Raw genomic sequence first — 25,395 nt, forward strand, 5'->3', positions numbered from 1 at the left:
GCTACATAACTCTGGTGCAGGAGGCTATGGAGAAACAGAACTGCACTGGTTATCTGGTGCAAACGTAAATGAAAGCAGACAGGAACCTCAAACTAAATATTTCATGTAATATGCAGCGTGCTCAAAGACGCAGCTATCGTAACAAAATGTGTATCACCGTTCTAATAATCTGTGACTACACTGTGTCTACGTATATGTACATGTTACTTGTTGTGTCTGTACTGTGGCCCATCGGATTTAAAATCAAGCAGTGACTCTGAGGTTCAAGTGCCAGCTGTCAGACATGCTATATGTCTGCTCTGGATACATCTTGTAGACATTAGCTGCAGGTGTTCCTGCCAGAAGAAAGAAGCTCCCATTTGTTAGCGTGCACAGATGTTAGAAGGGTGAGAGACTGTGTGTGTGTGTGTGCAGGTGTGTAAAGCCCGTCTCTAAAGAGAAGTGATACAGAGGGAGTGTGGTTTGCACATGCTTGGCACTCGGATGCAGGTCAACAGTTTAAGCTCCAGTTCGTAGCATGTTCTTACATTAAAGGCGCGCACACGCGACAGAGACATACGGCACAGCTACAGCCCGCCCTCACTGCTATCCCCCTGGGTGGCTGTGCTCCTGCTGCCGGGCATTAAGATGTAGCGTGTGTGCTTTTGTGTGTTGATTCGTCCGCCCTCCAACCAAGGACACAAGTAGAGAAACAGCAGCTGACCTACAAAGTGACAGTGACTGAGCTGTAGCTTGGTCGAGAGGAGAGGGTTGTCCACAGTCTGACAGTGTGCTGGGAAATCCCCTTCACAGCACTTTCAAGTGATTTTGGAGCAGCAGCCACAGAGAGGTTTACACACTCAAACACAAAGAGAGAGAGGAGAGGAAGGGAACCACTTTGCTACTCCTTCCTACAGTCGGGCTTATGTGTCCTCTATTCAAAACATCCTAATAAGTTTCTCAGTAGACTGGAAGAGGAGAGTGTTGGAATCTGGAATACTAATTTCCAGCATTCCTCACTCAAGTAGGCATGTTTTGAGCCAAACACACGGAAGATTCAAGTAAATGTAAACAAAAGTAAACAAGAAGCGGCTTAAAAGAAGAAAATGCAGCGCTTCTCTGGTCTGCTCTTGGGTGGTCTGCCTTAACGAACAGCACTAAACAGCCTTCTCTGTGTGTGCCCATGTGTGCGGGGAATATGGGATGTCTCTGTTTGAATTGAGCGTATACTGCATATGAGTGAATATTTGTTTGTGCGAATGTTTATTTGCCTCTTGTGTGCTTCCTTTGAGTGCATCCTGTTTGCATCAGTGTGAGCAGTGTGAGCACGCTTCCGACAAACTGGCTAGAGTGTGGCTTTGTGTTTATGTGTCCTGTTTACCAAGCATATATAAACGTGTGTGTGTGTGTGTGGAGTAAGTGAGCAAGAGTGTTACCTTCAGCTTGGGTGGCCACTTTGAGCGCTGCAGAGCTCTCGCCCTGGCCGTTGCTATTGTGGGCCACAACCCTGAAGCGATATTTGGTGTCTGGCATGAGGTTCTGGATGGTGACCTGCATCTCCCCTGGACGACTGGTATTCACGACTCGCTCCCTGATAGGGGGGGGTGGGTCGCACGCAGACAGGTAACAGAACAGTTAATCATTCTGACCTTAAATTACCCAGAAGGTTTTGTTTAATGCTGGTTTGCAAGAAACAAAGTGAAGTGGCATTTAGAGCACCTAATATCTTGGTGCCAAACACATGTGCATAATAATGGCATCCAACTTTTTGAAGAAATCCTTATTGAGTTCACTCTTCCTATCAATGAGATAGGGAGTGTCCTCCAAAACTGAATGGTGTTTTTTTCTTGTATATTTTATATATTCGTGTATATTTTCTTGTTATTGAGATGCCCAGATATGTAATTTTCACATAAGTTATTTTAAATGGTAGAGATGCAAGCCACTCACTGCTTTCAAATTTGATGGGCAATACTTACTTTTTCCCCAGTTGATCCCTTAACCGCCAAAGGTGCCAAAATTAGTCAATAACGGAGAGAGTTGCTGGGATGGAAGTTTGGGGTTTTGTTATGTATAGTAAAATGTCATCAGCATAGAGCAATATAGTATTAGAGGTATATGCTGTGTCATAACCATGTATATCAGCGTGAGTGCGAATTGTCCGTGCCAGGGGTTCCAGAGCAAGAGTGAACAGTAATGGACTAAGAACACATCCCTGTCGTGTCCCTCTGCTGAGCTTAAACTGAGTGGATAATGTTTGGTTTGTAAGGATTCTGGCTGTGGGATTCTTATACAGTAATTTTATCCAGGAAATAAAATCTTGTCCTAATTGAAATTTCTCTAAGACAGCAAAGAGATGGGGCCACTCAACATGATCAAATGCCTTTTCGGCATCTAAGCTAAGTATAAGTAGGTCCTGTTGCGCCTTAGAGGAGTAAATTATATTAAATAGACGTCTTAGATTGTTAAAGGAGCTCCTATCTGGTATAAAGCCTGTTTGATCTGAATGTACCAGTTTATCTATTACCATACCGAGTCTACTCGCTAGTATTTTAGCCAGGATTTTTTTGATCCGAATTTAATAAAGAGATAGGTCTATATGATCCCACTTCCTCCAAGACTATCGTTTTTTGGGAGTACAGTAATAACTGCTTTATTCAATGTTGGTGGTAAGGTGCCCACATTGTATGCATGGTTGTACAGTTTAAATAGATATGGAGCAAGTTTGATCTTGAGCTGTTTGTAAAATTCATTCCCTAACCCATCTGGGCCTGGACTCTTACCATTTTTACCATTTTATAATACACAATAGATTTAGTAATTTCTTTAGTTGTAATTTTGGCATTCAGGATCTTGCGATCCACCTGATCCAACACAGGGAGGTCACATCAGTGTCTTTCTTTTAATGTGTAAAAGGCTCAATTAGATTTTATATGTATATTATCTTTTGGCTGAGACTTTAAATTTTCTTTTCCTGTATTTCTTGGAGGCACTTTGTAACATTGGCTTTGATAATGAAGTTGATTAATACAGGACTTCCTAGTCTTAAAAATAAGTGTCATTATTAGTAAGCCTCATTATTTTTTTAATCCATTAGTTGGCATCCATTAACTTCCCAAAAAAACCCAAACCCTCCATTCTGAAAACTTTCAATTTAAATGCGTTTTCCATCAAAATAATCCTTTTTGTACCTTAGAGTGGCTGAGATGCCACTTACCCACAGCTACTCTCCCTCTGCATCTGCACGTCCCTCTTCATCACATGCTCTCTATGTGGAAGGAGTCCCAGTGGCCTTTCCACACTGCCACATCATTCTTTTGTTTAGTTTTTTATTTTTTTTTTTAAGTGGGAATGGAAAATATAAAATCCGCAGTAACGGGAGCAGCTTTAAAATAAAACAAAACATCTTGATGGATTAACATTCGGAGGTATTCATTGCACTAACTTTATCTTCATGCAACTCCTTTACTCTGCTCCATATGCACGTCTGTATCACTGCTCCACACACAAAAACAGAGCAGAGGAGAGAAAGAAACTAGAGCAGAAACTGGCATGATTGCTAAATTAATGCTGGCACTGGTCTATAAACTAACCAGCTCACCTGTTGGCAGCAGGACCGGGAGACCTAGTTTACAACCTCGCTGAGTTATCGGTACGCTCCACGTATTTGCAGATTCTGTATATTAAAGGTTTGCTTTTGCTTACCGTCATGTTACAGAGAAGACATAAAAAAGAAGACTTGTGGAAAATCCTCTCAGCTTCTTAAATTTTATTCTCAGTCAGTAAATCCTCCGCCTGTGAAGCTGGGAGAAATTTACCACAGAACTATTTGGGGGGGAAAGCGAGCATGGTATTTGAACATTTGTTTTTGGGTTTTTTTGGGGTTTATATTTGTTTAAGAAGGAGGTTTTGCTTTAAGTGACTGAACTTCTTGAATCAGATATTTCAGTGGTCTGAGTGTGTGTACTTGAGCAATGTGCTGATGCCAGCAGTCGTGTGCGTGTATTAGTACCCCCTCCAGGAAAGTGTGCGTTCTACCTGCTCGTGCCCTCCTGGCTGTAGAAAATGGAGTAGGTCAACTCGTCCCCATGCGGCTCGGCTGGTTGACGCCAGGTCAGCTTGATGAAGCGAGTGGACACCAGCGAAGCCACGACGTCTCGGGGGGCCGAGGAGGTAGGCCCTGCTGGACTGCCTACACCTCTGGAGCCTGGTGTTACATGGTCAGTAGTGTTAGGAGTCAGTGAAGGGGGAGGGAAAGAGGGCAGGGCTACGACTTTGGGTTGGGAGGGGGTAGGGAGGGAGGGATGGTGGGATGAGAGCAAGGGAGACCGGGAGGGAGACAGCCGTAGCATGTCGGGGTCGGGTGGGAGAAATATTGTGCAGAGGTGCCCAAAAGGAGCAGGTTGAGGAGAGGAGTTGAAATGGAAATGAAAGTGGAACGAAAGAAAGGGAGGAAACAAAAAAAAGAAAAAACAAAATAACAACAACGTAACAAAAAAAAAAAAAGACTCTTGGTGTGACAAGGAACCACAATACAACACTTCTACTACACTCACAAAGCTGACAAAGAGGGAGGGACTACACATGCAGATCTACACACACCTGTCTAATGCAAGGGCAGTGGGAGCAGAACATAGTGTCACACACTTAACGTTCACCATCAGTGGCTTTCCTGCCAATCATTGGCATTAAAATGAATGATTGGACTGCATTTCTGCAAGGAGAGACACTTTGTCGTGACAGGGACAAAGTCGTCTCGTGGCCGTCTGACTTTTATTTTACAGTAAAACAGCTTCGGACTAACCCAACCCCCCCCTCACTTTAGCTTCTCATAACTAACGATGCTGCTGAAGCACTTCTGTCGTCGCATTCCACAGCCAAGCCACAGAAATGTTTGTGATTTCATTTCGAGTGCGTGTGTGTGTTTTTCTTTTTTCCTCCTCCTTTTCGGAGGAACAATCTGCGGTCGGACCTCGTGAGATCTGCTTTCCATTTGCCTGGCAAGCAGGCGAAACAAAACCATACGGAAAGAATGTTAGTCTGTATGACATTTCCATTTGTTTGCAGGTCGGGGGGAAACGGACTGGAGGGCAAGGCTGAAAATATAGGAAAGGCGCATGGCAAGTGCTGTGCTCAAACGGTGTGTTATTACCGGAGAAATTGCGATGGAATGGAAAGCGGCTGCTGGCATATTTATCTGTCACAGCATGTGGACTAACCGCTAATTTGGCTTTCAGAATTTGTTTACGTATCAAAGAGTTCACCGACTTCTGTGATCATATAAAAGCCAACATATGATATAGAAGATTCTGACCCACCCCCAAAGAAAAATGACACTGTTTGTATACACTTTCTGTATATAAACACTCAAGAAACTTTAGCTTCAACTCCGTATTTATGGGCTCTGTGTATACCGAGTAATGCTCTAAAGAACTGCTGTTGAATTTGTAGCATGCTCCAGTACTTTGGATGGGAAATAAACAGATTGTCAGGCTCAATTTTAGCTTGTTTACATCTACACTCAATAAAAAAAAAAAAGAAAAAAAAAAAAGGTACTGTTGCCCAAATTTGGATATCTGTCTATGAAATCCAAACTCTCGTTAAAGTCACAGACATCAGCACGACACCTTGTGTAGGATATGTGGAGGGCCGCTTCTTGCACATTTCAGGAATGTTTTTTTTTTTATTCATTCTCATCTGAAAAGATGGATTTAGGTCAGCTGAGTGATGAGGCCTTGCCTTACCCTACAAAAATCCAGTATTGTTTGAACTCCAGTGGCCAGCCAAAACTATTTTACACCATTTAGAAAAACACTGGCTGCCTTTTCCCTGCGATTAGGGTTCTTGTTCTAAAAGTGGTGAAGAAAACCCCCCAAAAAACAACCCAGCCGTCTCTCAATCTTCACCAAGCAAAGGTAATGACAGCCTCAAACAAGCTTAAAGCTGAAAGTCAGCACTTCAGCCTCAACGCCACGGTTTCATTTCAAATCCTGTTTGCTGGAGTAGTGCCAGCAACAATGAAAAACACATTATCATCCTAATACTTTCTGACTGCAGTGTAAATGACCAGATGCTGAATAATTATCCCCATTTATAAAGCGTCTCGCACACGCACAAGCATCAGAATTACCGCCATCTAACTCGAACCAGGTTCACCGAATCACCAAAGGCTCAGTTTCTTAATAGGGAAGCGCTTCCTGAATTCCAAAAATCTGAACGCAGTAGAGTACAACCCAGAAACACAGCGCAAGTAGGAACTCCCGGCAAATACTGTGAATGGAACGACTCATTGTTGACATATTTCAAAAAGTTTTAACCTCAGAATATTCTATGAACAAGATACAATTCAGCTGGAAGATGAGATAAAGACAACATCCACAGGAAATTAGTAATTCTGCTTCCAGATTCAGGTTGTATAAAAGTAAAGTCCTGCAGGCAATAATCTATGAGTCCCTTGAGTCTGTAGAATTAATTTATTGAGATGAATACAATGGAATTAACAATTTAGAGATTTTAATGTGCATACTAATTTTGCCATATCTTCAGGAAAGAAGGATTAAAAGCTTGGAAGGCAAAAGATATGCTACTCTTTCATAGTAACCAGAAGGGCCCTGCTTGATAACCTCACGCTGTGCTCCAGCTCACATATTAAATATGAAATATTACTATTATTCCAACACACATATGGTTATATAGCAATGAAATATGCTTTTAAAGGCCTTCTCCTTTCCCTCAAATGATAACTGTTTGAAAGAACTTCAAAAGCAAAGTCGGATAGCAACATTTGCTTCACATTAGTCAGTTTTGCTTTGAACCCTGTTGAGCCACAACTTCTTGATTAAAACAGAAGAATAAGTCACAAGAGAATATGAGTTCAGCTTTAAGAAATGCATATCTGGACCTTGTTTTATTTCTTTTCCTTTTTTTTTTTTTTAACTCAACTTTATTAACCTTAACTAGTTGTTGGCTGGTTGTTGATGTCTGCAGAAAATGAGGAAAACGGGCTTTTAATAGGTCTAAGATTGTCTCCTAAGATGACACAGGAAACAGGTCACTGCCTTTGCACTCTGCTCAACGCCATAATTCTTTTAGCGAGCGAATTTGTCCATCAGTACTCTTGCCCAGTGTGGACTTCGAGGTTATCTCAGTTTGAAGCACAAACAGAATCAAGACCACCTCACAGATCAGACAAGGGCGAGGAAATAAAATCATTACGAGCGGCTTCCATCTTCATACACCGTGTCCGCCGTAGGTAATTGACATGCTGGGCAGTTTTCGGTGTCCTTCTGACAATCTCTCTTGTACATGTGTGCCTGGGATTGTTACAGTAAGAAGGTGTCAGCCTCCCACTGCTATTGCCGAGCTCTATTCATAGCTGATTAATAGTGTCATTAGTCTCCGTGCCAGAGGTAATGAATTACTGGCATTAAGGCTTAACGAGGAAGGTTACTTTAGATCTGCATAATAATCTGGGTAACCCAGGCAAAAAAACCCAACTGGGACAAAGACATGCTTAACGGGTCGTCTTAGCGTTCAATGGAAGCAAAACACGTTTCAGAAATAAAGAAATGGAGCGGTGTGAAAGTTCTGACTAAAGGCTCATAACTTTTATCTTGTGCTGCCAACATCATAATCCCTGTGAGCGTCGCTGGGCAAAGCTGCATTTCCATCAAACTGGTCCGAGTTCACCGATAAGAGAGCCAGCCTAACTCACCGGCTCAGCCTTACACACCTCTACCGAGAGAACGGAAACCTAATGAATGTCTGCAGGAAGCACACACAGCACTGTAACTACAGATAGCCTTTTCAGAAGGAATTCAGCAAGCCACACCAGGCTCTTGCAAAATGGATTTTCTCAGGCCTGGTTTCCATGTCTAATGTAGTTCGGTAATGACGACGGCGTAAGACACTGATGTAGCACAGTGCTAATGGTCCATTACTGAGTCACTACTTTCATCTGGCCAAGAAAAGAAGAAGAACAATGTACTCAAAAAGCATAGTCGAGAGTCTTCAGAACAGCATCACAAAGAAGACAGTCAATTAAAACTGCCAGTCATCAGTTCCACATCACCCTCCACCCCCCTTCTCTCTCTCTCTCCCTTCATGTCCCGTCCCTATCTACACTACACTGCCATTTTCAATAAAGAAATGAAAGCCAAAGTAAATAAAAATGACAGCCTTTGTCATGTTTTATGCAAACACGGAGTAGTCGCATTATGATAAAACCGAACAGCCTATCTGTAGGCCCGAAGGTTATTACAAAGAACTAGAAGAAATTTCCGCTGAACAAAGACAAAAACAATCCGTGGAGACATTAATTCTCTGAAATGTAAAAGGAACTGTAAGTAAGAACAGAGCAACTGCAAACTGGATCACTCTTATTGGTTCTCTAGTAAATGTAGCCACAAAAAAAAAGAAGAAGAAGAAGAAGAAGAATCGTTTTTCTTTCCTGGTGACAACTGTGGCTGTTTTTTGTTTTAAATAAATTCTGCTCTCCCTTCACTCTCTTTAAAGAAAAGACAGGAAAGATGAGCAAGCCTGACAGCTCATGACATTTGAGCAGCTCCTTAACGCACCGACAAAGGAAAGAGTCAGAAGGAGAAGACAAATGTTTCAAGAGAGACGTGAGAGGGGAGGAGGGAAATGAGCGAGAGCGAGGAAAAGTCTGACCAAGCATTCTTTTTTTTGGAGTCCCCTCGGTTCCTTTCAATTACCCTGTCGACAACAATAACAAACTCCATTTTTAAAAAAGATTTTCTTGCTTTACAAGCAATACAGCAATAAATGAAAACCAATGACACAAACAATAAAAATACGAGACACTCATCAGCGAAGAAAAAAAATAAAAGAGAGAAAATAATAACAAGCCAGCCTGCCCACTACAGGGACACCCGTAGTTAGGAATATAATCTTTGTCTTGGGACCTTTCTTGCACTTGTATCCTGACACCTTATCACTAGCCAAGGGGGACGTGACAGAGATTCAGTATTGGATTGCTGAAGGGTGGAGTGTATTGGTAACTGCACGCATTCCCTCTAATCAGAAACAGTCGAGATTAAAGCGTAGCTCGAATCTCAGGAAAAAGACTGACTCACTGACATAATTCAGAAAGGAAAAAGTCTCAAACTTATTCTGTTAAAAAAAAAATCTCAAACAGCATCGCCTCCACATTCCTCTCCCTTTTCCTCCACCGCTTTCTAGGGCATGTTCACTCCCATCCAGCACTTTTCCCAGGAAATAAAGAAGTCTCACCAATTAAAAGACACATATACCAATCTCAAAAAACATATGCACATGTGTACAGAGGGGACACATCAAAGTCAGGCAAATAAGAAAGCCATGACGCTAACAGAGAGAAGTTCGAGGCCCAAAATTATGAACCCCCCCCCTTAAAAAATAGCCTCGATAAGTGGAGAGAACACAGACCATGAGTGCTGTTTTGAAGCATTTGCAGTGGGTCGCAGATGTATTTACGTCTCTGCTCTCTTCCCAAACGCTCCTGTGGTGCAGGAGACAGAGTGGGATGCGACAGGACCCATCTGACAGATCCATGGGACACCTGGATGCCCTGTGGTGATGTACTAAATGCTTTAATAGGACAGAGGCGTTCGGTCTCTTTATCAGGCGGCTGAAACCTTGGAAGGGCCTCTGTGTGTTTCCAGTTTATCCACTGGAAAATCTGCCTCTTTGAATCCCTGCAGAGATTTCCTTTTTAAATGGCAACGTTTGTTCAATTTTGCATTTATCTCACTTTTCTCGTCCCGAGTCAACATTGTGCAGAGTCCCTGCAGGTTTTTCGCAAACATGTAGGAGATATCCTATGAGGCACGCTTTTGGATGGTATGCCTGTGTTTGCATCCCCTCTTGGCCTTCTGGTGCACTAACAATTTAGATTTTAAACAAAGTAGAGTGACAATCCCCGCTCGAGAGTGTGGAAGGCTAAATACTCTCCACCCTACAGAGACAGACACACCCAGAGGGTCCTACAACGTCAAAGAAAGCAAACGCCGCTATTTGGAAATGATGGCTGTAATTGACTGGGGGCAGGTATATCAATGAGTAGTCACTCGCTGTGTGCATGCAACACACGTTCATTGAGTCACTAGTGAGTTAATCTGGGTGTGATTGCTTTGTTCCCCTGAACACCTCGCTTTAGCACACACTCACAGAAACACGAAGGAACATGAGGCTAAAATCTGCTCGCCCAGACTCCGCATGCAAATGAAGACGTGCAGCTATGGTATACAGCACAACACTCCACCTTCCACGCTTCAAATCTGCGTCACATGTATCGCGTGCGCCACATGCTGGATGAGAGCGGGGACGAGAGGTCTCCTGGGCTCGCCTTTCAAGCAGATCAAAAACAGCCAGGGATGCTGCCGCGGATCTCCAGAGCATTTTACCACCGATGCCCACGACGGGAAACGGGCTTTCTTTCTGCACTGCGCGCCTTTGTTTTTTATTACCTCTGAGGTACACAAACACAATACAACCTCTCCGAGGGAACAGAGAGAGCCCTGGAATAAAGTAATTGATTTCCAGGAAAGCTCTACGTTATGGCTCGTTTGTGTGTGTGTATACACAGCAGCAGCAGCATTTCATGTATAAAGCGAGTAGAGCTGAACAACCAAAGAAAGGCCTGAAAAGGTCAAATGGGATGTTGGGAGAAGTGAGAGCAGCTGCACCCCCCTGTCTTTGGAGATTCACTAACAAACAGGCCCGCTAATTAGACTCCCACCAATAAAGACGCCTCCCTCGGACAGGCCCAGCAAGAAGCAGCTATGCACTTACGCTAGTGAGCAGTGGGGTGTCCATAACCCACTGTGACGTTACTCACTATTCTACTTTTAGCTTATGGAAACTGGGAGGCTCAGCTGAGTGAGGAGGTTGGGGGGGCTGTGGAGGCTAACAAGAAAAATACGAGCTCCGGCTTTGGTGGCGCCGCTCACAGAGGTCAGCCGCCTGCCGCTAAAGGAAGGGTGTGAAGGGAAAGTGATGTTTTCGTCTCATTCGGTACTTTCAATTACTGCACCCAGAGGACTGTCCACGTCCAAAAACATCAGATCGACATCCTGGATGAGTGTGTGTGTTGGAGGTGGACGGTGTTATATCGTAGATAAGGGCAGGTGTTGGTGAAAACCAGCCCTCACGTGTGCAGTCGAGCCTCAAGCTGGCTTCGATAACAAGACTGACCTTCAAAAAAACCCCAAACAAAACCTGAGCTGACGCAAGTACACCGAAAGCTATTTTAATCCCTTTTTTTAACTTTCTCGTGCAAAACAAGAGGAAAATAGGCACCCATAACATTCTGCAGTTAGCACTGAGGCGTCAGAGCATTTATAAATGAGGCAAAGCTTTCACCACGCTTCAGTAAATACAACCCATAGAAAAGTTCAGCCTGTGCTGAGAGCGCCCCAGCCTGTAAATACACACACACACACACGCGCCAAACGCCATCCCTGAGAGACACAACCACAACACAAACACTTACTTTGCCATCAGCACCCGCACAAACAGCAATTTGGTGGAGGCTGATTTCAGCTCTTCACAATCAATTTAGGTAACAATCCCTCTGATCAGCTTCCTACAGCCTCCGGTGGGGAAACGCATTCACTAATCACTATCACTAACGTGGTGTGCGTCTGTGTGTGCCAAAACAGATTTTGTGCGCTCGTGTATGTGTGTGTTTATCTGCGTGTTTTTCAGTTTAGGACACTGTGTGCACATTTAAAGACTTTATCCCCAAATTTGAATTTCAATGCACCTCGCTATGAGGCAGAATTTAGAAATTTACATAATATTAATATTCTCTGTCCCTTAATTTGTTTTGAGATTGCTTTTCCATAATCGCAAGAATTTATAAATAAAACTACAACACCGTTAATAAAACAACAATATTATCATATTTGCTTAATCGACCAGTAACACTGTGTGTAACGATAAGGTAGTTCTAAAGCACATGCAGCGTCTAAGCAGCAGCTACGTGTGCTGCATGTGAAATTCGGCCGGTGGAAAACAGGTAAATTTGGTGTTTACTGATGTTTTCATGTGGGAAAAGAACTAGTTTTCTTTCCCCTCCCCCCTCTTTTCCCTAGGCAATTTCATCCTCCAGATACACTTTATTAGCTTATGCTTTGTGGCAACAACAGTCTCCTTATTTAGGCTTCTTATCTCCGTTTCTGCTGAATCGCAATACAGGCTCTTCATCATAATAGGATGTTTGCTTTGTGCAAATTTGTCCACATTTGTGGACAAAACAGCAGCCTCAAATATTACCACACAGTTGAATCAATGACCGACAGTCCAAATTTCATAAAGCGCCAACAAACGAAGTCGCTTGTGCGTCTTGTAGGAACAAAAGGAAGTCGAGGAAAAGCAAGTTGGAGTAGTGATCAGAGGCTAGGTTTAACAAACTGCTATGAAGGAGTCTATGTGGATCAGTCGGTGAAACATATTTAGTTTGCGCCTGTGGCCATACGGTGAGGCCGGGGGCGACCGTTTGTGTACATGCATGTACATCCCAGCATTACATGATATGCTCAGCAGTCACACTTTCACACCGGTGCCTGGTGTTCAGGCTGCACTTACGATGCAGGCCGTGCCAACTGAAAACACAGCGCATCGCTCTGCGCCGAGCTGACACATTCACATGCTCACAGTGTTGCACGTTCGCTCCTGCTGGCCTGGCCGTGACCCTGCTAGCAGATGATGGAGCACACCGTATTCCCTGAAGTAGGCCCGAGCTTTTATTCAGTGCTGCTGGAGTCTGGCTGGAGGGAAGGGTCTTTTAGCAGCCTATTCTCACTCCTTGATTTGAACAGGGAATAAGGGTGGTGCTCCGGTGCCGATGTAGTGGAAGGATCGTCCGCCTGTGGCTTCGGTGTTACAAATGTGTTTAAGGGGAGGGTTTTTTCCCCTCCCCTGCTGTGCCTCCTCAAACTCGACATTTGTAGTGTAATCATAATATGTTTACGTTCTATATCACATTAGTTTTCTTCCTTTGCTACTAGCGCGAGCTGTTACTGCAGTGCACTACACTGCCAGCAGTATTGGTACATTAGGGACCTCCTTTTTTTTTTTAATGTATTGCTTGTCATCTTTCTCTCTGCCTTTAATTCAATATAAATTCAAGTACCTCTCAATTTGTATTAAACAACAATGCAGCTTCAGCATCAAGAGATTTGTGCATAAAACCCTTCCTGTGTGCACATCTGTACAACAACGGATCTAGGCTGCTGTGTTCCTCTCCATCTCTCATGTGCATCAGTGCTCTGTGAGGAAACAATGACTCCTTATGCTAAAGCGGTACAGCCTCAATAACACGAGAGTCTGCTTGTGTTACAAACTGCTGCAAAAATCAACTTCTCTCAGAGCTCTTTAGAACATGAGGTGGAAGAATTTGGGGCATTCTCTGCTTTGTGTTGTTCGCACAGTAAACAGCATTGCCTCTGGCTACTAAGTCTGTCCTAAACAGCTTTCTTGGACTATTCTGTGCTTAGTATACACTCAGCAGAGTCTAACAACTTTGCTTTATGGATAGTTTTTTTTGTGCTGCAGTTGTTTAATGTCAACGATGTTCTTATTAACATTAAAACAATTAAAGTTTGATTTATGGTTTGTTTTGTTTTCCAAAGGGAGAAGGTGTTGGAGGCATTTTCTGTTCTCCACTCTTACACATTCAGTTCATCGCTGTATAAAATTGGGGAGAGATGGGTAAACATCTCCCGTGGAGTCTACAGATGCATCCTGGGGTGGCGGATGAGCTGAAACAGCTGGGAGCTGTGCACATCTGGCGCAGTAGCGCTGACATGTCAGAGGGAGATTCTGGAAATTCTGCACCTTTAATTCAGACTGCATTTTCGGTATTTGACATGAGGAGAGTGAGGCATGGCGCGAGCCTCCATGACGCCATAGTGCAGCTCCAGCTCCCTGCCTGAGCTAGCCTGCAGGTTTAGTTAGACAGAAAGGCTCACGTTAGTCCCAATTTGTTCAGAAGCAGCGTTAAACTTCCACTTCCTTCCAAATGATGCAAACTGACTTTTTTTTTAAGGACTAAGCATCCTTGCCTCATTAAAAAAGGATGAGACTCACCAACAGCTCTACAAATGTCTCTTTACTGTGAACCCTCCTCCCTAACTGATATTTACTAATGAAGCTGCAGTGAGAATGACTCTATATCTGCTCAGGTATCTCATTGGGCCCTTCATGTAGCCATCATCACTGCAACTTAGGGGACACCCCCACATGTCAGCGTAGCATGACAACAAGTTTGTTGCCTGCACTCATAAGTACAGAGTGATGGAGGGAGAGGAAGCTCAGGGGACACAGCGAGCACTCAGGCATCGATGACGCATCGCCATCTCTCAATGGGGGTCTGCTACCCCTGATCAGAGGGGAGGCAGGACTCTTCTGTTGGCTGCCACAGGTCTACGGCAGGGGGAGGGGAGACTAATGGCTGCAGTGTCAGATAAAGGATGAAGGTGAAGGAAACGCTGAAAGGAACCAAGGCCTGTTTAAGCTCTGAATTTAACAAAAGCTTGAATAAACACATTTGCATCAGGAATAGAGTGTCATCCTCCTTTCATCATAACACGACCTGAAACACAGCTAGGAGTGCTAGCCTACAGGAGAAAGGATGTAAAATTCATGGAGCCGTCTTGCACAGCACTGCACAGCGACTGATGTTTTTAAACTGTGTAACCTGAAGTGTGTGACTGTGTAACCCCCTCCTCCCCCATTCATTTGTATGAAATTCACTTGTAACAGTTGCACCTCAAACAAGATGAGCTCTCAGAGCTTGGTGCATCCAAACAAGCTTTCAGGCTCTCCAGTGAAGTACTTGATTTGGTCACTAGGAGGCAAAATGTCAAAACATTATTCATGTGAGCTGAGGGGAACAGAGAAGAGACAGAGGGACAGAGAAAAGTCATGAAAGAGTATTTCGAGATTGAAGCCGGCAGGGCATGTGGAAGGATCAAATGTGAGTATTCGCATGCAAATGGGGGCGCAGCTCGAATTTATGCAAACTTCAAAACAAGCTAAAGATATGAACTGAAGGGCAAACAGCAGAGGAGAACATCTACTTCTTTTGTTTGCTAGCGCTGAGTGTAGATCTCTCTGCATTTTACACATGAAGTTGCAATTTTTGACAAGTGGGGATCTACTTAGACAAGCTAAAGATCCCAATCTGCAAAAAGCAAACAAACAAAAAACCCTAAATGTCTCTTTCATCCACAAATCTAATTCAAAACTTGAAAATAAAATATACGGTCCTCCCTGCATCGGCGAAAACTACACAAAAAGCAACTACATTGTGAAACTTGGACTAGTTTAAACTTCAATCACAGTCTTTTTGTATGGTACGCGCAAAGATGGCAATCGCATAAACAACTGCTTTGTCTAGGAATTCTACTTCAAAGTTAAAAACAGCAAAAAAACATGAGCCATTTCCCCTCCCAGCTCTAAGTGCCACCCACTGCAGTTATCGCACATCAACACTCAACTCATAAACTAATAATGTGTTTGAAAAGGGCTGGAAACTGTCAATAGATGGTTTGAGATGATAATTCCTCAAAGGGCACATCCTCTGCAGCGGACCAGTCGCTCCCCATGCGACAGTAAGATATAATTGTGGACGGCAAATATCAAAAATGCCAGGATAGAGTCATCACGCAATCATTAGTGGATGTATTTTTATAATTTGTGAGGAAAGCACGGGCCAGTCTGCCGGGAATTTGATAAAACCCTCAGCACTTGTTGACTCACACACTTAGTGAGAACATTATGTGATTAGATCAGTCATTTCTTATCTAGTTATTGTACATGTGATCTGGATTTAATGTAATAAACCTCAGGAAACTTACAATTAGGAGGGGGTGGGAGAAAACAAAAGACACTGGTACACATATGCAGACTTGTTAATTATTTTGTGAGGATGTAGTTTGTGAGGAGGCAAACAATTTCGCCGTAGCTTTATTTTCGCTGACAGTGCGTAATGACTCTGACGAGCACAGCTACTTAGAGCTTCCAGCGCCTCCAGAAAACAACAAGTCTGAATGTGGCAGCTTTACAAGGGACATTAAGAGCCACTTACTCAGACTGCATTACTCCGTGCAATTAGGTCCCCTCGAGTTCCATTTTTGGTATTTCAGCTCCAGTTGAACCACATCTGTTTGCAACTAGTTGACCTATATTGCACACGACTGTGGAATGTGCACAAAATTGGTTTAGGACTGCAGGCTGAGGTCCCGATTTTTGACCAAACCTCTGCAACTTTCAAAGCTTTTACCTAGCAAGGTGAACATCTGTTTAAAAAGCTTCTCTTTGTTTATGCAGCATGCACACAAACCCGCTCGCTGTAAACTACTAGAGCCAGCTGTATCGATGTGGAGGACGAATCACTATAAATAACTGCCAAAATGCTATACATATGCTAACAGCTGACATTTTTCCATTCCAAACACCCACGAGTGGCAGCCATCAGTGGAGCTAGATTTAACTGCAGCTGGCAGTGTCAAGACGCAAAGATTATGGCCACTAATGAATATTAGCCAACTTGCAGCCGCTGGGTATTTAGATGCAGTTCACCCCATTGATTTCCCTGTTGGGTGAAGACAACTTTATCCCTGTGGCAAGTCCCTGGCTTATCTCGCCGACTGCAAGGCAGCCGGCAGACGGGGTGTTTTCCTGGCCGCGTTTCAGGATGATTCAAGCCTGGCAGGTGCGAGCGGGAATACCTGACTGCGGTAAACACAAAGGGGCAGCACGGAGCAGAAGGAGATGTCCAGCTGTGAAGGGGCAGCCATATAAGGGGACTATATTGAGTACAGCACAATTACCACAAAGCTCACTGTGTTGGATTATCACAGAGAGCAGGTGGCTGTGAAAGACAGTGAGAGGAAGGCCTCGAGAAAAAGGTGACAGATGGGTGTGGAAGAGTAGGCCTGCACACGCCGCAGCTCAGGAGGAGAGAGAGGAGACACCGAGGAGAAAGATACGACTTTACTAGAGTCTACTGAGATTCATTCATCAGAGCCGTCACCGCGAAACACAAATAGGTGTAGAGAATGAGATGATTTTAAACACGTTGCCATTGATTAACCATTTGCAGGCACAGATTGCACCTTTGAGAGGGGAAATTACTTTGATACAGTGTTTGTGGATGCGTCTATACAGGCGCAAAATGTCAACGATTTGCAGAATAAAAATGAACAGTACCATGGAGACTGTTATTTCCTACATACATCAGATGAGAGTCGGGATAATAACCTGATGAATAATCAGGGAGCTGGAAAGCTTTCTTGGGGTAAGTGTGTCTGGATTAGCATTACTGTGACCAAGACAGATGTACGCAATCAGAACGGTAACAAAAGGAAAAGACTCCCTGTGATATTTATGGATTAAACAGAGATTAATTTCTTCAAAGCCGTGCTCAGGGCGGACCTCATGTACAAGGCCAGCTGCCTCTGTAATTCATCCCATTTATCTTCAAGTCAAAGAAAAGAAAGAAAAGATAAAAAGACTTGAGGCCATGTAAAGTAGGCAGACCCTTATCAATGGTGTCAAACACAAATACACAATGAGCTGCAGGTCATCATTATTTCTGACTTAATGTCCTCCAGTCGGCGGGGATGACACAGCTGGAGGTGCCACCGGTTGGACACTGCTATGCTAATTCATTAGCCACCTGCTTCGAGTAAGTGGGGGGGGGGGGGGGGGGGGGGGGTTCACGCTTGATTAAATTTTCGCCATCTTCCTCGAGAGAAAGGGACGCTACGAGTCAGCAGTAAAGCAACGATTACAATGTAAAGGCTACGTGAACAACTTCTGATCTCTGCTGTATTAGGGTTTGTTTTCGCCTTCACTGCCCCCGTCGCTTTATTGTCTCTCATTTTCCACCTCGTTTTATTTAGATTACGCCGCTCAGAGAAAATGCGCCTCGTTTATGGTCTTGAAGTTGTCGTTGTTTGCGAGGACTGTGGCGAGGTTTTCACTAGCCCCGTGGGTTAGACTATGATTATTATGACCGTGCAAATGACGGCAAATTTAAGCTGTATTACATTTTCTCTAAAGATCAGAGGTAATGAAACAAAACTACCTCAAGAACTGGGATGTTAACGTTTTTTCCCTCTGCATTAGCTTCTATTTTTGGAGGCACTTTGTACTTTTCAGCAACTGTAGCCACTGTCCTTAAGTGTCTGCTTTAGTTGCTGCCTTGCACTCTAAAGCTCACGGGACTTCATGTTTGAAGCTCGTCTTTGGCTATGTTGCAGCTTCTCACTTTATACAGCATGTGGAGCTTATGTTTACCTAAAGCACCTTACATGTCCAAAGACAAAATATCCACAGCCTTGTAAAGGGCTCGGGTCAAGCAGCGAGGCATTTCTGTGACGCTAGATGTGGAATGGACTTTGTGCAAAGCAACCGTCAGATATACTTCTGTTCCCTTTGAGCCACCTCTGGTATAACAAGTTCCCAGTGGTATTATTTCTGTTTCCGTCACTCTTCACACTTTCACAGATGTGCACAGCTGTGAGAATTCAGACGTTCGCAAACAGGGAAAACTGTACAGACAACAGAAAACCCCAACTTTACAGCTCACGTTTTTCAAGCCTTTGCTGAAAGGGTGTTTTTGAAGAGATAATTTCTTTCATTGCTCTCTCTAAAAAAAAAAAATAAAAAATCCAGACATGAGACTGGAACTTTAATAAACTGCATGTACCTACTGCTGTACTTCATTAGGGATACTAAAGCAGTTTCAGGGAAAACAAGTCCAGCTCCAGCGGCTATGATTCATATGGAGGTTTAGCTGTTAAAGGCTAAGAAATAAACACAAGAATCACTGTGTCCGAATGCCACTGATGTTTCCAAATCTAGCCTGCCAGAGCAAAACCGATCAGACACGGTGAATTTCATTGCTTTCATTGAGTCATTGCTGCCTTTGATTGTTTTGTTGTTAAAAAAATCTCATCAATTCACAGCTTTTGTGTTTATTTCCTCAAGTACCAATTGATTTTATCTGCTTGAGGAAAATATCTTATTTGCACACTAGCAGCAGGTCTGGCATACCTGGATCCAGGATGATAAGCTGGGCGCTGGACTGGATGTTGCCCGCATCGTTTTCTGCCAGGCACTGGTAGAAGCCCTCGTCTGACTTGACCAGACCCAAAATCTGCAGGTTGTGGTCCTCCTACAAAGCAGGAAGGGAAAAAAAAAGAAAAAAAAGAGGGAATTGGAATAACAAACATACACGGGTATCAATGCAAGCAGCAGTTCTAATCAATTTCCTACTCTTTCTCGTGACGCTCCGATGATGTAAACTCTCGCAATGACTTCTGGTGAAGGAAAGGTTGGAAGAAAAAAATAAAAAAGGCAGCACATCAGCACTGAATGAACTTACAATTATTTTGAAGTAATCGCTGGGAATGACGGCGTCTCCATTCTTGACCCATTTGACCGTGGGAGCCGGTGACCCCGACACGTCGCACTCAAAGATGATGTCCATGGACTCGTGGGCATAAATGTTGGCCGGCCGCTTCACGAACTGCGGGGAAACTGTGGAGTCCACACGAAAAAAGGAAAACTTACATTTAATGATTGAACCTTTTCTTTGTGAAATCTGTCAAAACTAACAAGGAACGTTAAACGTCGCTGAAAATGGCCTTTGCTGGAAAAGGAACAAGATGAAATTATTTCATGCTTCCCCTTAAACTCTCAGCCAAGAGAGAGTAGAAACAGTAAACAGTGTCATCCAGCAACAAGCTAATTATTTTCTGCACAGTTCACACAATTTTACCAGATGGCAACACTTAAGAGTTGTTGTTTTTTTTCTAATTTATTCAGGGATGGTTGAAAGGCAGCTACTTTGGTACTAGCGCAGTACTGTCAGCACACTACACCGGCTAAGCCGAACTCCCCTAGTCCTGCTAATGAGGGCCAGAGAGGAGTTATTTGATCTGCTGGGGCGATACAGTGCCTCATCAATCTGTCCTGGAACAAGGTCACCAGGAGCGCAGGGCCCGGGCCCCGTCCCCTCTATAATTGGACTGTACGTGTTGTGAGAAGAGGGCAAGACGGACTATGTGTGCACATGCGTATACGCTGCAGCTACACCCGTGCGTCCTCTGATAAGCATCGACCTCGTTGACCACAATTTAAATGACTGTATTGTTATTGTGTGGCTGCGTGTCATGATTTGCCATCAGCCTCCTGGGCGCGGTGATGGCTGGTTATTAGCATCTACTTTGCGACTATTCACAGGAGCTGATTGGATATTAGTTGCAGTGGGCGGGTCCTTTCTTTTTGTTCTTCTTTTTGGGCTTTAGTCAGCAGCAGGCTGTGAGGTCAAATCTTCATCTGCTTGATGTAACACGGGCTAATTTACTGTAACACACAAGTTAACAGATTAGCCTTCATACTGCTGGGGAAAGCATTTAGCGCTAGAAAGGCGTTCAAGACTCTTTGTAATTAAAACCAGAAAGGAAAAAAGTAAAAGAAAACCACACATTTCTTTAACAATAACGGCCTTATTGGAGCGCTGGAGCTACGGGACACATTGGGTTCTGTGTCGACTTTGTATTTCCCTGACCTTGAAATGCACTTTGCCCATCTGTTTGCTATTTCCATGCTCTACACACAGCACATGGAGCAAAGGCGGGGAGAGACACAACTCGACAGAAGCTGCACACAAAGCCACGGCTATCTAAAAACACAGAGCCAAAAGACGCGCAGGTCCGCCTTTCCTGCCTCCTTACCTTGTCTGGTACAATGCTGCAACTACAACTACATAAACTGATGCGGAATTATTACATCTGCCAAACATTTGAAGTTTCATTGATTTTCTTTTTTTTCAAACACATTTCCGCATCCCTCTCATTTATGTAAGGAGCGTATACTTCTAAGGTCAAAACAAAAATCGAGCTAAATGCTACTTTGGTAACAAACTCTGTTCAATGCTCGCATCACGTGGCCTTTAAAATGCTCATGGCCTCAAACGGTTTTTCAACTGCAACAAGTTCACGCGTGACACTTGGAGAATAAACCCTCCAGTTTAAGATGTGCAGTATTATCTCAAGTTCACCAATAAAGCACGGTGTGGAGTTTCTTTTCCAGGTTGATGCTTAAAATTATTTTAAAAGCAAACACAAAAAAAGTGCTCTGCTGTAGTCTGGTGCAGTATGAGCTCGGGTCAAACACAAAACAGGCACACAGAGCCACAGAATACTGAAACCTTCCTTCTGCTTTCTTAATGAGCATCTCGGTTTTCCGCGGGCCTCTGAGGTTATTATTGACGACTGACACGAGAATAGAAATGAGGACGGCGATGCTTCTAGACTCGATCAGTTTTTGACTGGCAAGACAGCCACATCATCCCGATCTGTGTGTGTCTGCGTGTGCACAAGAGTGTATCCACCTGTGTGTGTGTGTGTTTGCGTGTGTTCCCTGCAGGGAGGCGTGTGAGCTGTGAATAATGTGCTTCACAGTGTGGTGTCCCCTGGATATTTGCCTCTAGTATGCGCGCAGCACAGTCAGGTGGAATCCTTGGTTTGCTTTGGTGTGTCGGGGACACACGAGGCTGAGACACCACCGAGTCAGTGTGAGTCTGTGTTTGCGTGGAAGGCTGAATAATGTTTGGATAGGAATTTTTAAACATGCCAGGATACTTGTTTTGTCTCCTTATTACTTCTGCTATATGCTGTACATAACTGGGTTTGCGTCCTCCCCCGCTGGCGATGTGTGAGTGGGTCGATTTTGCTTTCTTTCTTGTGTGGGTGTGGGTGTGTGTGTCTAAGCACTTGCTTATGCATGCAAACATATGTTTCTGTACATCCAACGCTGTCTCAGCCTGTGCACACTCCCCACATTCATATGGGTGTTTGGTTCATATTGGAATGTCTGTATCAGTGTGTGTAGCAGAGCCTCCTATAAAGATTTGCTGGTGAGACAGGTTTTGATGGTGGCTGGTGCCCTGCAGCTCTCTTTATCTCTCCCTCGCTCTCTGTTACACTTTGTCTCCAATTGTTTCCTGATTCTTAATCTTCCTTCCCTATCTCTCCATCTTTACCCCCCAACTCCCCTCCATCTGAGCAGACATGCACCATTTTCTCTAAATGGTGTTCTGACATTTGGAACCTTTTGGACTGAGGAAAGACTATAAATGTCTAAATACACCAATATAGCTAAGGGCTGGGTAAGGGAAATGTGTGTCAGTCCAACAGCAGGCCTGATGACCTTTAATTGGCAGCCTGTTTTTACAGTGGTACAATGTCTATATGGAAAATTCCCCGCGGTGCCTGTGTGGAGCAAAGGGTGTGTGTTTTGGGTGCGTTTTCTTTGTTTAACAGGTGGCTGTGCAACGATTTTGCAGCTCACCCATTTCTCATAAACGACACTCTCAACCAAAGCTGGATTTTTTGGTTAGAGGAGCTGACAAAAGATCCATGCGATCGGTCCAAATCCAGAGTGGTTCATAAACACGTTTTCCCGCAGTCTATGGCTCACAGACACACGCATATACAAACACACACAAATGCTAAATTCCACCAGCTGGAATATCTCTAAACAGGCTGCCCTGTTTTGGAGCATAAATACCACTCTGTAATGAAAGAGAAACCCAACAGAAACAGAAAAAACAACTAAAGGGAATGCAGACACTGGAAACAAATGGGAGAGGAAATAAACAGCTAGACAAATGTAAAAGGAGGGAAACCAGCCAGAGGAAGTGCGATACGAGCTCTTCGGGGCTGGTATTATCTCTCGAGCCGGTAGCTTAGTAAAAGAAGCTTTAATGCAGACTTGCACCAACTCCAGTGAACTACTAAAAGAGGGCCACAAAAAGGTCATGTGCGTGTCTTGCTGTGAGCTTGTTAAAACAAAACCCCACAGGATTCCTGAAGGGATTCTGGGGAGATAGCTTTACTTAAAGCTTCAGTAAACTGAACTGAGTCATAGAGAGGGAGAAAAACCTATTTGTACTGATACATATATCAAACACAAAGAACTAAAGAAAGTACTGTTGCTGCTTCCCGAGATGACGCAAAAGGTGAAATAAATCACTTTTCAGCATATATCCCATAAAATGTAAGCCACAGCAGTAAATATATTATGTCTTAAAGCGAAAGGATACAAAAATTCAAGACATTTTACCACTCTGATACCTTGGCCAGAGTCCAGTTAGCTTCCTGAAGTGAAAAAACAGTGTTGGGCAGTCTGGGTTTACTCTGAGGGCAAGTCAAGCTTGGACTGCACTAATTACCCCTCCTGCTCTTCCAAAGATAACAGCTTTACTCTTAATCCTGGCCAAAACAAACAGCTTCAGCAATAAGGCTGAAAGAGGGATGCTTGGTGCTTGCATTCCAAGTCAGCGAGCAGATAATAATGTCTTGTTAGAGGAAGAGTCATAGAGTAGGACTTCAATCTGTGGATTTTTCTGATATAACAACAACTGAGCGAAAGCGCAGGCACGAGTGCGTCAATGAAATGCTAAAGCGGGGCTTGCAAACGTGGTGCATAGAGGAAGGAGTCTGCTCTGCCTTCATTTCAGAGCAATTCTCAGTAGAGCTCAAACAGATTGCTGTTGCTACTCAACCTTCAATTGGAAGTGCTCCGAGCGCATGGAAAACAAAATAGAGAACTAATTTGATGATTTACTCGCAATGCATATGCACGCTTTGCTTTAAACTGGGCTATTGTTGTCAGCTGTTACAGGAGAATCTCTGGCAATTGGGTGCATCAACCTTGGTCTGCTATGTTTTATGTAAATTTCATTACTGTCATGGCAATGATCTCAGTAGAAGAGCAAAAGGAAACAAATTTATTACAGAAAATATTTGTGTCGAGCTCATTTCTCAATGAAGGGAGGTCAATATGACTACATTTTTGGTTGGGACGACTTGAATAGATGCATTTTTTTAAGCTGGTTAATACATTTCTATTTTAAGAGCCAAATAAGCAACAAGTTAGACTACAAAAGCCACACCTAGCTATGGCTATGCTTCCTCCATACGCCCTCCAAGGGTCAGAGAAGTGGCTCCTGTATCCACACATGAGAAGCTAACACAATGGTTAAACTGGAAGGCGTACAACGGAGTCAGAAAGAGGATAAGATAACAGCTGCTATGAAAAAAAGAAAAAAGGAAAACGCGTTTGTGTTAGGGGTGTTTCCCTTTATTAGATTAGCATTCTTTAAATAGCTAAATGGAAAGTTTCTGTTTTATTTTGGACGAGTTGTAACTGCAAGTGGCTGCAGGGGCAGCAGGATGACTGTGTGCCAAAGCACCCAGCAGATTTGATCACATTTATAACGTTCAATGCATCATTTAGAGAAAGCTATTCCTTGAAAAAAAAAATACTTTGAGCATACGTTGCCTTTGCTGGTGGGGAGTAGAAGGGCTCAATGGAACTGTGTTTTCTGCCGAGCATTTACAGTTGTGACATACAGTCATATGAACATTAAAGTTTTCATAACCAAGTCCACTCCATGATTCACTATGTCCCCTAACGGTTTCTGTACGTATGACTTTATCAGACTTTCACATCATCGTGGAGGAATTTTGGCTCGCTCACCGTTACAACGCTGCTTCAGCTCATTGAGGGTTGAGGTAATTTGTTTATGCACAGATTGCATCACAGCATGCTGAACTCTGGGCCATTGCAACATCTCCACTCTTTCTTTTTCAGCAATTCTGTCGCAGATTTACTGCTGTGTTTGGGATCATCGTGCTTTTGCATGACCCGATTTGGGTGGAAGTTTTACAGCTGGCCTCACGTTTGAATACTTTGGTATACAGAGGTCATGGTTGACTCATTGACTGCAAGGTACCCAGGCCCTGTTGCTGCAAAAGAAGCCCAAATCGTCACCCCTCCCCCACCGTGCTGACGGTTTATAGGAGGCATTTGTGCCGAGATGAACACGGCACTGTGCATAACATCTTCACTTTGGTCTCATCTGTTCAAAAAACATTATTACAGAAGTCTTGTGGTTTGTTCACATGTAACTATACTCTTTTTGGAGAGAAAAGGCTTTCTGCTAACAACTCTAACAGTAGTCTCAGGAAATTTAATATTTAACATTCTAACTGAGGCCTGTAGAGTCTGAGATGGAGCTGTCTCTCTTTCACTCTCTTGCTCTCTTTTTTTTCCTGCACAGTCTGACCTTGGGGTGAATTTCCTGGGACATCCAGTTCTGGGAAGATTGTGGCACTGTGTAAACACACCTGAATGATCCAACCTGCCCAGACTTCTGCTTTTATAAAGGTGCTCACAACTGCAGACAATGAATTAATCACATGTATTTGATTAGCAGATCTGGCTGCTACAAACCTCTTTATTTAGCCCTGCCCATAAAAATTAAGTCTTGTGAAGCTTTTTTCACATTACCTTCAGTGACTTACTTAAAAAAAAAAAAATTCCTTTTTA

The 25,395-nt window shown here is 43.6% G+C and overlaps 1 protein-coding gene across 14 annotated transcripts in view; it reads right to left on the reverse strand.

Annotated features, from left to right (window-relative positions):
* Window positions 1–25,395, reverse strand: part of neo1a (neogenin 1a) — a 156,398-nt gene that overhangs the window by 27,642 nt on the left and 103,361 nt on the right. For 11 of the 14 annotated variants that reach the window (XM_026162423.2, XM_080302190.1, XM_026162415.2 and 8 more), the window contains exons 6-9: window positions 19,379–19,533; window positions 19,048–19,168; window positions 4,018–4,252; window positions 1,416–1,570 (exon numbers count right to left, since the gene is read on the reverse strand). In XM_026162423.2, coding sequence (XP_026018208.1) covers window positions 1,416–1,570; window positions 4,018–4,252; window positions 19,048–19,168; window positions 19,379–19,533 — 666 coding nt within the window. The remainder of the gene's footprint in view (window positions 1–1,415; window positions 1,571–4,017; window positions 4,253–19,047; window positions 19,169–19,378; window positions 19,534–25,395) is intronic. The other 3 variants (XM_026162467.2, XM_026162433.2, XM_026162428.2) reach the window with 1 other exon arrangement.

The sequence above is a fragment of the Astatotilapia calliptera genome, chromosome 1 (genome assembly GCF_964374335.1).
Source record: "Astatotilapia calliptera chromosome 1, fAstCal68.1, whole genome shotgun sequence".
In the NCBI taxonomy this organism is placed as follows: Eukaryota; Metazoa; Chordata; class Actinopteri; order Cichliformes; family Cichlidae; genus Astatotilapia; species Astatotilapia calliptera.